This window comes from Artemia franciscana, chromosome 2, assembly GCF_032884065.1.
Source record: "Artemia franciscana chromosome 2, ASM3288406v1, whole genome shotgun sequence".
NCBI lineage: Eukaryota > Metazoa > Arthropoda > Branchiopoda > Anostraca > Artemiidae > Artemia > Artemia franciscana.
This window is the reverse complement of record NC_088864.1, coordinates 21,017,803-21,030,617: the sequence shown is the minus strand read 5'-3', so window position 1 is coordinate 21,030,617 and position 12,815 is coordinate 21,017,803. Positions and strand designations below refer to the sequence as shown.

The 12,815-nt window shown below is 33.2% G+C and overlaps 2 protein-coding genes across 2 annotated transcripts in view; both read right to left on the bottom strand.

Annotated features, from left to right (window-relative positions):
* Positions 1-702, bottom strand: part of LOC136034584 (ATP-dependent helicase brm-like) — an 18,569-nt gene extending 17,867 nt beyond the window's left edge. Inside the window, exon 1 of the mRNA XM_065715840.1 lies at positions 587-702. Within this exon, the coding sequence (XP_065571912.1) occupies positions 587-702 (116 nt within the window). The remainder of the gene's footprint in view (positions 1-586) is intronic.
* A 105-nt stretch (positions 703-807) lies between these two features.
* Positions 808-12,478, bottom strand: LOC136038586 (pre-mRNA-splicing factor ATP-dependent RNA helicase DHX16-like). The gene is made up of 4 exons (XM_065721785.1): positions 12,265-12,478; positions 9,224-9,399; positions 4,846-5,132; positions 808-1,017 (listed from the first exon to the last, which is right to left on the bottom strand). Exons 1-4 carry the CDS (start codon positions 12,432-12,434, stop codon positions 823-825), a joined length of 828 nt encoding a protein of 275 aa, XP_065577857.1. The 5' UTR covers positions 12,435-12,478; the 3' UTR covers positions 808-822.
* Between the last annotated feature and the right edge of the window lie 337 nt (positions 12,479-12,815).

The window sequence follows — 12,815 nt, the reverse complement described above, 5'->3', positions numbered from 1 at the left end:
TAATTAGAAATTAATTTTAATGAATGGTACTTGCATGATAAACATTCTATCGCTCATTGATGCATAATAAAACCAGTTTTTTTCGTTAGTTTGTTTCAGCTTAGAGAGAGACAAGATAAAGAGAAGTGACAGAATAGATGGAAAATATATAATTTGGGCTATATATTTACACATTAGGGAGGGGGGGAGTAAAGTATTGGACAGTGTGAAGTTAGAAAACAATAAGGGCTGAGCTGACAAAACTCAAATAATTGAATCGAGGCCCAGGCCACAAAGACCCGTTGCCTTCAAACTTCTTCCACGCAAAAAAAAAAAAAAAAAAAAAAAAAAAAACGATAACCACTAGGCTATCGATGTCTCCATGGGTATGGTAGCATCAGCTATTATTGATCGAACGTTCCACAATCAAATTTTCAAGGGAATTTTAATATCTGGGAAGGCTTGTCGATTTTCCACTCCCGTCACCTTCCCTAAGGGGAGCATATCGCCTATCGGGGACGCCGTAGTGTTTTTTTTGAACACTTATATTTGGCAAAGTCATGGATGTTTCTTGGATATTTATTTGACCAGCAAGTCCCCATCTTACTGGCACCGTCTACGTGTTCGCTTGTCGCTCAATAATGGTACAGTGAACACTGGTCTAGACGACTGTTCAACACTAGTAGGGCCCAAATTTGTGCCAACTACTCTCAGGGATACCATGAGAAGTTTGTTAAAACTACCTCTTCCTTTTCATTAAAAACATTACAATAAACGATTACTAAGCTTCAAGTTCAGTCTTTCAAGCCGTATTTAATAGAAATATTATATACAAAACACATATTACGGTAAGCCTATTACTGCTGGCATAGTTAATAATAAATTAATTTGGCATACCTTGGAAATTGGCGTAACAACTAGGGACTCCATTCCAGTTTTGGGATTGTATGAATTCTGTTTTGCAAATCCCGGATCAATGACATAAATAATATTGTCGATTGTCAATGATGTCTCAGCAATATTGGTAGCTAGAATACACTACAAAAAGAAATAAGATTTAGAACATTTTGTCAAGGACATACATCAAAATGTCCAAATGTCACAAGCATCAAATTTGTCACAAGCTTACACTTAGGTCACAAGCTTGTAATTATCCACAAGTCCATCTCTATACAGGGTGAAAAATTCGTATTGATTTTGTAACTTACACTCGTCTCATAGTTCAGAGCTCATCTCGTAGTTTATAATCCATTTGTTTAATAACAAGTTTACAGGCGAAATAATTTCAACACAGTTTCCCTCCCAAGGCTTCAAGATCAGGTAGAAACATATAGGAGAAAGAAAATATATGAAAAAGAAATCCAATCCCCATCTCGACAAACTTAAAATCACAAGTTAGGTAGCGCAAGTCCTTTTCTTGATTAGCAGTTAATTATAGACCTTTCAGTGACAACTATACCTTTCAGTGACTAATTATAGTGATATCATAATTACTGTAATATTCAGTGACTAACCTTTCAGTAACTAATTATAGACCTTTCATCATATACTACATCAGTGACTACATGAGATTTATTAGAAAAAACACGACTTAGGAATCCTTTTGCAGGGGTGATCCCATTTTTCCATTAGGCCTTGAACGAACTAATAGAGCTTGGCTGTGTAGGGGTATAAAAGCCAACAAGAATTCATAATCATTGTTTACTCTGTAAAAGGCCCATAAGCCATGTGGGGCCCTTGAGGCTAATGCAACTCACTCTTACACCCAGATTTAGATATTTTGCAATATAAAATCAAACTTTAAGATTCAGTTCTTAAATATCATTATATAATTTGTCGATATTTACGTTATTTTAGATCAGTAACTTGAGGCATCTTTCGAAATCAATGTCTAGATATATATCTGTATGAAAATTGGAGCTTTTAAGCTGGTAACACTAGTAAGTTGCGGAAGATGCAAAGAAAAAATGTGTGTAATTTTACCCCCGTAATATGGACATTTTCTATAAATGCGTGAAAAATGAAAACATTCTTTGAAGGGATCTTTATCCACATGTCCAATTTGAGGCTTTTTACAGATTGGTCACGTTCAATAAATTAAAGCCAAAAAGGAATTGATCCCATAAAAAGCTTAAATGCATTAACCTGATATGCGTTTTTTACAGGTCAAGTTTTTTTTTTATGATTGTCATTTTCTGGGAAATCCCTAAAGTGATTGGTCACTTTCAATAGATTTAAGCCTTCCACGGGAAGTTTTCTAACGCTAATTTGATTTATGACTTTTAATAGACCGACTCTTTTATAGAATGATCATTCTTAATAAGTTGAAGCCCAAAATAAATTGCCAGAATAGATACCTTTCTAGTCCTAACTTGATTTGCAATATATTTTATAAGGTTACATTTCATAGGTTAAACCCTAAAGGAATTCTCTTAGCTTCACAACACTAATTTGATTTATGGGTTTTCAGTGGACAATTAGGTTAGTAGGTCAATAGATTAGTCGCTTCTAACAAGTTGAGATCTAAAACAAATTGCTTCTTTAAAGAGTTTTTAAACACTAGTTTGATTTGCGACTTTTCATAGGAGGGTCACATCTTTTACTGTAAAGCCTAAAAATAACCACTTTCTCAGAAAGTTAATGCTAATTTAATTGGTGGCTTTTTATAGGTCAATTTTTTAATAGGTTGGTTTCTTATAGTAGGTTAAAGTTTATTAGAAATTGCACCCATAAAAAGCTTTCTAAACCTAATTTGATGGACACATTTTTATAGGAAGGTCACATTTCATTGGTTAAAGCCTAAAAGGACCTGTCCCAAAGAAAGATTCCCGACGTTAATTGAATTTATACTTTTTATGGGTTATAAAGGCTTAGGAGGTAGTGGCAACAACCTTCAAGTAGTTCCCTTAAGAGTAAAAAATTTCTTACACGACAATTGCATTTGCATTTGAAACAAAAATGTATAAGAAATGAGTATTTTTCTTTTACTAAAATCATTGAAAATAAAATAAAAACTTATTTATTTAAGAACAGTAGTAAAACTTGGAATATTTCAGCTTCATATCCGGAAGCATTTACTATCGGAAATATAGAACCAAAAATTAGCTTTGAGAAGATATGAAAAATTAAAGAAAACACACAAACGCTACGCAAAGAAATTGAAACAAAAATATATAAGAAACGGTTTTTTTGTCGTTTTTTTTACTAAGACAGTGAAAATAAAGTAAAAATGTTATGGAATATAAAGAACCAAAAACTAGCTTTAAAGAGATATGACAAATCGAAGAAAACACACAAACACCATGCAAAAAATTGAAACAAAAATACATAAGAAACGGGTATTTTTTTTTACTTAGACAGTGAAAATAAAATACAAAACTTGTTTATTTAAAAATGGTAAAAAAAAACTTTGAATATTTTGGCTTCATATCCGGAAATATTTATCATCAGAAAAAAAATTAGCTTAAAAAGATATGAAAACTCAAAGAAAACATGCAAACGCTATGCATAAAATTGAACAAAAGTGTATAAAAAACGGGTGTTTTTCCTTCAAAGACAATGAAAATAAAACATAAAACTTATCTATTTAAAAATGGTGATAAAACTTTGAATATTTCGGCTTCATATTCGGAAGCCTTTATCATCGGAAAAAAAGAACAAAAAACTAGATTTAAAAAAAATACAGAAAATCAAAGAAAACACACAAACGCTTTGCAAATAAAATGAAGAAAAACAAAACAAACACCGATGTGATACTTCAAGTAACACGAAATGCCTTACGGAATACAACATTGGAACCAAAGTTGATACCTGTAAAATATTGTGTTGACTCTCTAGCATAAATTGGGTGCTATAGACTGGTTGTCAAGCAGGAAAATATTTACAGACAATAGAAAGTATAACTCGAGGAATGAGTAGACACGAGCGTGGACTCTGACGTACTACTTAACAGTAATACAGCTAGGTCAAAGTAAGTAAAACATATATCCTCATTGCCCTAGCGCTACAGTAATGGGACTGTAGAGACCCGAGAGGAGCCAGAAATGACTGCCAAAATCATGCCCGGGGAAAGTCCGAAATACATGAAGCGCCAACGAAGACGAAAGAAGGGATCTTTTAAGAAGCAATCTAAGGTGAGAGAAAGAAATTCTCATGCTAGAACAGGTCCAGAGGATCCATTCCCGCTAGTTACTGGTTATTGGTGAGCAGTGGGGAACCCTTTCCGCTCTTTTGATGGGAGGTTCTTGTTCTTCCCAAGTTGGCCTAAAGCTAGCAGGTAGGGCTCTCCAAGAAAAGGGGAAAATTATGATGAACCCACGAAGTCTAGTCGAAAAAGGATAAAAACAAAGACAAGTTCTATCTCCAAATACCTCGCCCAAGGGGCATAAGTAGTCAACACTCCGGAACTAGGATTTACGATAAGGGAAATATTACTAAAATGAGAAGCGGAACAAAAAAAAAGAAGAAAGATGATAAACTGATCTCAACCAGATTAGCTAACAGTCTTGAAGAAATTTTGAAGTTATATACACATATCCGACTCAATATGCATAGAGAAAATACACAGCTTTAAATACCTAACTTTAAACATTTTATACACCTAATAACACCCAAGTTAATTTTACGTGATAAACTTTTATACTTCTATATTCGTTTTACATACGCCTGAAACAATATTAATACAATGAACCAAATGAAGCTAATAGTTTTAGCTTGTATATCAGAAACCTGTTGTATAGCAGATTCAAGAATTCTGCAATTTCTACATTCATTTTCTTTTTTTAAGCACCGGCCCTTTTCTAGCGAATTATGTAAATTGTTTAATTACAACTTAGATTTGGGCAAAAAAATAATAAAATAAAATACCTTTCTTGCTCCTGGCGGCGTTGGTTCGAAAATTTTAGCTTGCATATCTGAAGGCAAATTGGCATAAATCGGCAAGACCAAAAGTTCCTTGATTTTCTTTCCTAATTTTCTTGTTCTTTCTTGAAGAATTTCTAAACAGGTTTCAATCTCCTCTTGGCCAGTCAAAAACACCAAAATGTCACCTAATGATTGTGTCACATGAATTTGGAGAACAGTTACAACGCAAGCGTCAATATAATCAGCTTCTGGGGCTTTGGTATAATAAATATCGACAGGAAATCTCCTACCTTTAAATAAAAAATAACTAAATAATCATATAAGATAAGGAAATAAAATGAATACACACCAATATATATATATATATATATATATATATATATATATATATATATATATATATATATATATATATATATATATATATATATATATATATTTACAAGACAAACAAGATAAATAAAATAAACAAGATAAAAACTTGCGATGACTTTTACTTGGAACGGATATAGACCCTAAGACATTCAGAAAAGAAAATCTAATATTCAATATTCGGACGCTTTTTAGCTCTAGGAGCGCAAGGCACAAAAACCAATAAATGTGTCACCAAATATATTGTCATTCTACTCTCTCTGTATTGGAAAAAAGACCAACAACAACAACAACAAGTTTTTTCAACTGAAAGTAAGGAGCAACATTAAAACTTGAAACGAACAGAAATTAGTCTGTATATTAGGGGGTTACCCGCTCCTCAATACCTCACTCTTCACGTAAAAGTTTTGTAGTACCCCTTCAAAAAGCTTCATATTAATCCAATTAAAAGGCACTTGTGTTTCAGAAGTCGTTCTTGAAGAATTGAAAAAACATAGTCAAACTTTAGCGCAAAGAGCGAGTTGCCCTAGGATGACAGACTATCATCAAGTACTGAGAGGATAAAAGGTCTGTGAAGAAGTAAAAGGTTTGCAGTCATGATTGTATGTCCGACTAGAAAATCCATTTAAACTTTTTCACGTTTTACCGTTTGCCGTTGCACTTGACAAATCAGCAAGAAGTTGATTTTTGTGAGTATCTATATAGTCGAAAGTATGCTTAAAAGTTTGGTTTTTTTATTAGATATATTCTAGTAAAAAACTGCTGCAAAAAGGTCTCCCCGTTCGCCTGAGAGTCCAGAGGATTTCTCGGTCATGTGTCAATCCTAAAACACGGTAGCCCACCTGAGACTCTAAGTGGACAAGCCTATTAAGCTTACGTCATTTATTCGCCAGTGAGTCCAAGCAAATTGAGTCCACCGTTTTACATATAAGTCCAGTGGATGTTGTTCACCATATGTCAATCCAAAAATGTCAATCATCTTCATTGCAATTCCAGTAGACAAAGCTCATATAATTAGAAGAATCTCAGTTGCCCAGTTGTCTTCAAAGTCCTGTGGACATTCTTCGTCAAAGGTCAACCCAAAAATATCGATCATCCTCATTGCAATTCCAGTAGACAAAGCTCATATAAATAGAAGAATCTCAGTTGCCCAGTTGTCTTCAAAGTCCTGTGGACATTCTTCGTCAAAGGTCAACCCAAAAATATCGATCATCCTCATTGCAATTCCAGTAGGCAAAGCTCATATAATTAGAAGAATCTCAGTTGCCCAGTTGTCTTCAAAGTCCTGTGGACATTCTTCGTCAAAGGTCAACCCAAAAATATCGATCATCCTCATTGCAATTCCAGTAGACAAAGCTCATATAATTAGAAGAATCTCAGCTGCCCAGTTGTCTTCAAAGTCCTGTGGAAATGCTTCGTCAAAGGTCAACCCAAAAATATCGATCATCCTCATTGCAATTCCAGTAGACAAAGCTCATATAATTAGAAGAATCTCAGTTGCCCAGTTGTCTTCAAAGTCCTGTGGACATTCTTCGTCAAAGGTCAACCCAAAAATATCGATCATCCTCATTGCAATTCCAGTAGGCAAAGCTCATATAATTAGAAGAATCTCAGTTGCCCAGTTGTCTTCAAAGTCCTGTGGACATTCTTCGTCAAAGGTCAACCCAAAAATATCGATCATCCTCATTGCAATTCCAGTAGGCAAAGCTCATATAATTAGAAGAATCTCAGTTGCCCAATTGTCTTCAAAGTCCTGTGGACATTCTTCGTCAAAGGTCAACCCAAAAATATCGATCATCCTCATTGCAATTTCAGTAGGCAAAGCTCATATAATTAGAAGAATCTCAGTTGCCCAATTGTCTTCAAAGTCCTGTGGACATTCTTCGTCAAAGGTCAACCCAAAAATATCAATCATCCTAATTGCAATTCCAGTAGGCAAAGCTCATATAATTAGAAGAATCTCAGTTGCCCAATTGTCTTCAAAGTCTTGTGGACATTGTCCGTCATAAGTCAACCCCAAATAATCGATCATCCTCATTGCAATTCCAGTAGGCTTTCCCAGTAGGCGAAGCTAATATAAATAGACGAATTTCAGTTGCCCAATTGTCTTCAAAGCCTTGTGGACATTGTTCGTTATAAGTCAACCCAAAAATATCGATCATTCTCATTGCAATTCCAGTAGGCTTTCCCAGTAGGCAAATATAATTAGAAATATAATTTCCTGTACGCAAATGAATGCAATTAGGCGAATATCAGTTGCCCAATTGTCTTCAAAGTCATGTGGACATGGTCAGACATAATCTTTGAAAACTTTTTATTTGGAGTTTCCAATTGACTTGAAAGGTCTCATAGAAATTCATAGACTATTTCATTTACCCTTATTCCATGACTATCTACCTTAATTCTGCCCTAGAATAGACGGGTGATAGACTAACTATCAACAAGTGAAATGAAGTCACTTTATACAATTCTGAGAAAAGACTTATGCCAGCTTTGCCTCTCACTCAGGCTATCTGTCTTGGCCTTTTCTTCAATTAGACATGGCGTGATGGCAACTTTAATTTAATCCAAAATATTTAAATATAAAGAGTATATCAATTCTCTATTTTTTACCGTCTTGCGCTGCTAATCAAGAAAAACTTCGTATTGTACTTGGGTTCAACAGACGTTGAAATCACGGAACACTGACAAACCTGAAAACATAGATAGCACCACTGACCAAACGAAGTTCCACAACTGAATTAAAAAAAAAGCTTAATGCTAATTCATTTAAGTTTCATCTTCAAATTAAAGATCCTGTTTCTGTTTTTGTCATACTTTTTTGATGTTTTGTCATGTTTTGACATAGTTTGCCAATGTTTTCATGGATTTGGCAATGACACAAGTATCGTCATGACTGAAGCTTGTAGATCCGAAAGCATGGCAAATTTGGATCTAACATAACATTTTCTTAAGCTAGGCAGATTCTTATATTTTAAATTTGTTTTTTTTTTAGTTATTATAAAAGAGTTATGGCCAGGTTAAAAATTAGAAAATAGGCTAAACACACAAAAACTAACATACAAATAAGAATTTTTCCCTTTGACCCACTGTAAAGCAAACAAAAAAATAGATAACAAAGAAACCAAATTATAATTTTATTCGTAGTTAATAATATTTATTCGTAGTCAACTATAATAATTTATAGTTAATGTTGATTTTTCTGGTTAGCGCTCGTTGGCATTGATCGTTATTTACTCGGAGACTAGATCAAACTTTCGGATACGATACAATCAATGCATGCATCATAAATAACAATGCCAAAGAATCCCTGAAAAAAGAAATTGCTTATGATTAAAGATTAAACTTTCAGACATGAAAAAAAAAACTTAGGAAGTAACAATTACTACTCGCTTTGAAAACTTAATGCGTACTTTCCAAACGAACTATAGAATATCCTTTTTTTTTCTTTTTTTTCTACTGTGATTTTTTTAACAAAACTGTAGAGCTTTTGACACTAGACCAATATCGAATTAAAATACCAATACTTTCTATCTGACCCTCCCCCCCAAAAAAAAAAATGGCGTATAATCTCAAACAAGGCTAAATTAAGGGAATATGTACTGTTTGATATCATATAACGGCGATCAGGAACATACACAGTGAGAGGGCATCGGGGGTCAACCCCACTACCACGAAATCCCATATTTTCCAGAATTTTTGGGCACTCCTTATTAAAAGCATCATGATTTTTTTTTTATTATCCTCCCCCCCCCTGAAAACTTCGTACGTGCTTATTTCCAATTCTTGTCCAAGCTCTTTTTTTTATTAGAGACCGTATTACAATAGTAAGTTTTTTCTTTTTGAAAAATCTCTCTCTCGGAACGCATTTTCCTTAAAGATGCTCTTTACACGTTCTCAATTCACAAATTATGCTAATTAAAATTTAACATTACAGTTGTTGTGTGTGTTTGTGTGACTGGCACTGCAATTACGCGATCAGACTGTTTTCAAAGACATAGGTAATTACCTGGAATTCTAAATACAGGAGCATCGTCAAAAAATTCGGAAAACTTCTCTGCATCCAAAGTTGCACTTGAAATCAACAACTTGAGATCTGATCTGAACCTTGATATATCTTTGATAAGACCAAAAAGGATATCTGTATGTAGTGTGCGTTCATGGGCCTCGTCGATTATCATAACACTAGAAAATAAAACCATTAGGATTACTTGATCACAACCATATCACAAAACATATTTAATAGCACATTAAATAGAGCACATTTGAACCTTGGTTAACTACAAAGGGTCTTTACAACCAGAAGACCATCTATACAATGTCAAAGCCTAAGGGGAACTAAATTAAAAGGCAAAATTTACTACAAACCATGAGCTACTTAGGGCCTTACTAGTCACTCGACAATCTATTATTGTCAGAGTAATAATAGTATTAATAAAATTATGCCAACTCAGTTCTAAAGGGGACAGAAAACTATATTAAACTGCAGTCACAACCTTTAATCAAAGCCTCACATACAAGCTTTTTCCCAAACTAAATGAATTGTCATTTTTCTCATATATATCGATAAAAATATAATTAAATATTCGTCAATCTATAAATTACGCTTGTATTGTAAAACAAAAAAGCTTATTAAATGGCCACAGAGGTGTTTTAAGCTACTTTACCCAATCTATTTAATTCCTTTGAACTATTTATTTTATTCAACCGGCTTATTTAACCCATTTATTTTATTTAACTGTTTATCAACGCTGTTAAGCTATTTGTAAAATAAAATGTCAAAACAATCTAAACAAACATATTGTGTTTTAGTGGTTATCAAATGATGAAAATGCGTATTATGCTAATTTTTTTTTTTTTTTTTAGTAATTTAAAAAAGCTTTTAATTCCAATTAAACAGTCCTTGTGTTTCGAGAGTCGTTAGCAAAGATCAGGACCCAGTAGTTAAACTGTAGCGTAAAGAGCGAGGTTTGAAGAAGGAACAGCCCTTTCGTAGAAGGAATAATTTCTGTTCTTTTTAAGATTCAATGTTGCTCCTCACTTTCGGGGAAAAAGCTTGTTTTTTTTTCATTTCTGATTTTTTTTTAAATCATACCAGGAAATTTGCCTCTCCTTTCCATGAAAAATTTCCCCAGAAGATCCACTCTCACGATAAATTCTTCAGTAAAATATGTCCCTGATCAAATTCCCCCTTCCCCTAGAAAATTTCATTCCTTCTTTGTCTTTATTACTTTTTATTCAATTTCTGATCTTCTTCAAACCATGGCGGGAATCTCCTCCCATCCCGTGAAGAATTTTTTCCCGAAAATCTCTCTAATGGAAAGTCCCCCCCCCTTGATATTCGTATGTTTCCTAAAAGAAAAAAAATATTAAATTTCAGTAGGTTATATTTCCTTATAGCGAGCCTTCATTGCCTTCGTCACTGTTAGTACCCATTTCAACGTTCAGTTATGGTTCAATTTCATTGTTGTCGAAATTGTACATATTCGCAATCAATCATGTAATGTAGTGCATTCAGTGTTTGATATTCACTATTAAAATGGTTTAGTTTGCCCTAGTTTGTCAAGGCCGCTACTGATTTTATCAAACAGGGATTTATAATCAATAGGTGCGAATTTTGTATATTGTTTAGCAGAGACTTCGGACTAGAAATATTACTTAAATTCACTAGTTTTTACTAAATCAGTATATTAAAAAGCTGAAATAAAGTTAGTAAGTCTCCAAGAAAATATGCCAGATATAAAAGCATAGTTTTAGTGGGATATCAAGTAGTGGTATCAAATACATAGTAAATTAATAAGACTTATTATAAACTTGATCAGAGTAGTGCTATGGATTGTTAAGCGTTGGTATTTTCTCGCAGTTTCTTTTGTTCCTCTTCTGCTATTGTATCAAAGTGAAGGTATTGAGTTCATAAATTCCAGTCTGGCCTTGACTTCTGGTTCTGACAATGAATAAAACCACTTATTGGCAAGTCCTTCGTGCAGCATTTTATTCATGACTTCATGACTTTCTTTATTCATGACTTCTATTCATGACATGCCAATAATTTTACTGTTACTTACTGAGTTGCTGTTTTGTGTTTACCTTTTATACTGACATTTTCCTTATTGAACCATTTATATAGAACCATTTATAATATCAATTCGTTTGTGCAGCATTTTATTCATCACTTTAGCTACTAATTTTACTTTTACATATTGTGTTGACATTCTTCTTATTATCTACAGAACGATTTAGAACGGTATTTTCCTTATCATCTATAGAACCATTTATAATATATCAATTCCTTTGTGCAGCATTTTATTCGTCACTTTAGCGACTAATTTTACTGTTACTTATTGAGTTGCTGTTTTGTATTTACCTATTATACTGACATTTTCCTTATCATCTATAGAACCATTTATAATATTAATTCCTTTGTGGAGCATTTTATTCGTCACTTTAGCCACTAATTTTACTTTTACATATTGTGTTGACATTTTCCTTATTATCTATAGAACGATTTAGAACAGTAATTTCTTTGTGCAGCATTTTATTCATCACATTAGCCACTAATTTTTCTTTTACTTATTGTGTTGGTACTTTGGTATTGGGCATATTATGTTGACGTTTTCCTTAGTCTCTATAGAACCACTTATAGCAGTAATTCCCTTGTGTAGCATTTTGTATCACTTAATAATTTTTTTTCAAAAAGCGCAAAAGATAAACACAAACTGCTAATTTTTAATTTTACCATGAAATACCTACAATTAAATTTTATAGTCTCATGGTTCCAAAATAATTATTCAGATATTCCACGCTTTTAGCTTGAATAGTTGTGCTGCAAATATAACAGAAAGAGAGAGTACCATACGGACATTCGACTTAAAATATATGTAATTGCAACAGAGGAGCCACGGGCCACAGACCTCTTTGGCCATCCAGTTCTAAAGGTTATAAAAACATACATAATTTGGTTCAAGTATTTATAGGAATATTAAATAATTAGAAAGGTTAAATAATTACATTAAATAATTACAATTTAATTATAAATAATTAAATAATTACCTATAGCTTGATAAATCTGGCTCAGACAAAAACTCCCTAAGTAGCATCCCATCCGTCATGTATTTAACCAATGTCCTTTCCGACGTACAATCTTCGAAACGAATACTGTAACCCACTTCATTTCCAAGTTTAACATTCATTTCTTGTGCAACACGAGCTGCGACAGACATTGCAGCCACACGACGGGGTTGCGTGCACCCAATTTTCTTTCCGTCTTAAAGAGAAAGTCTAATGATTTAATTTGATAGGGTTAATTTAATTATTTAGTTTAACTTAACAAGGTTGATACTTTTCCAATAACAGTAGAAAGCACAGTAGCTCTTGCGCGTGGCAACGCAGAGAGGTTAAAACGAATAGAAACCATTGATGTCCCTCGATTCATTTTATCTCTCAATAATTTTACTTAATCGGCGAGACTATCAATTGTAATTTGAAATTAAATTCTAATTGTATTAAAATTCTAATTCTTAATTTTAAGAGTTCTTATTAAATTAATTATTCATGATTAATCAATAATTAATTAATTATCAGTTATTAATCAACCTTGTGTT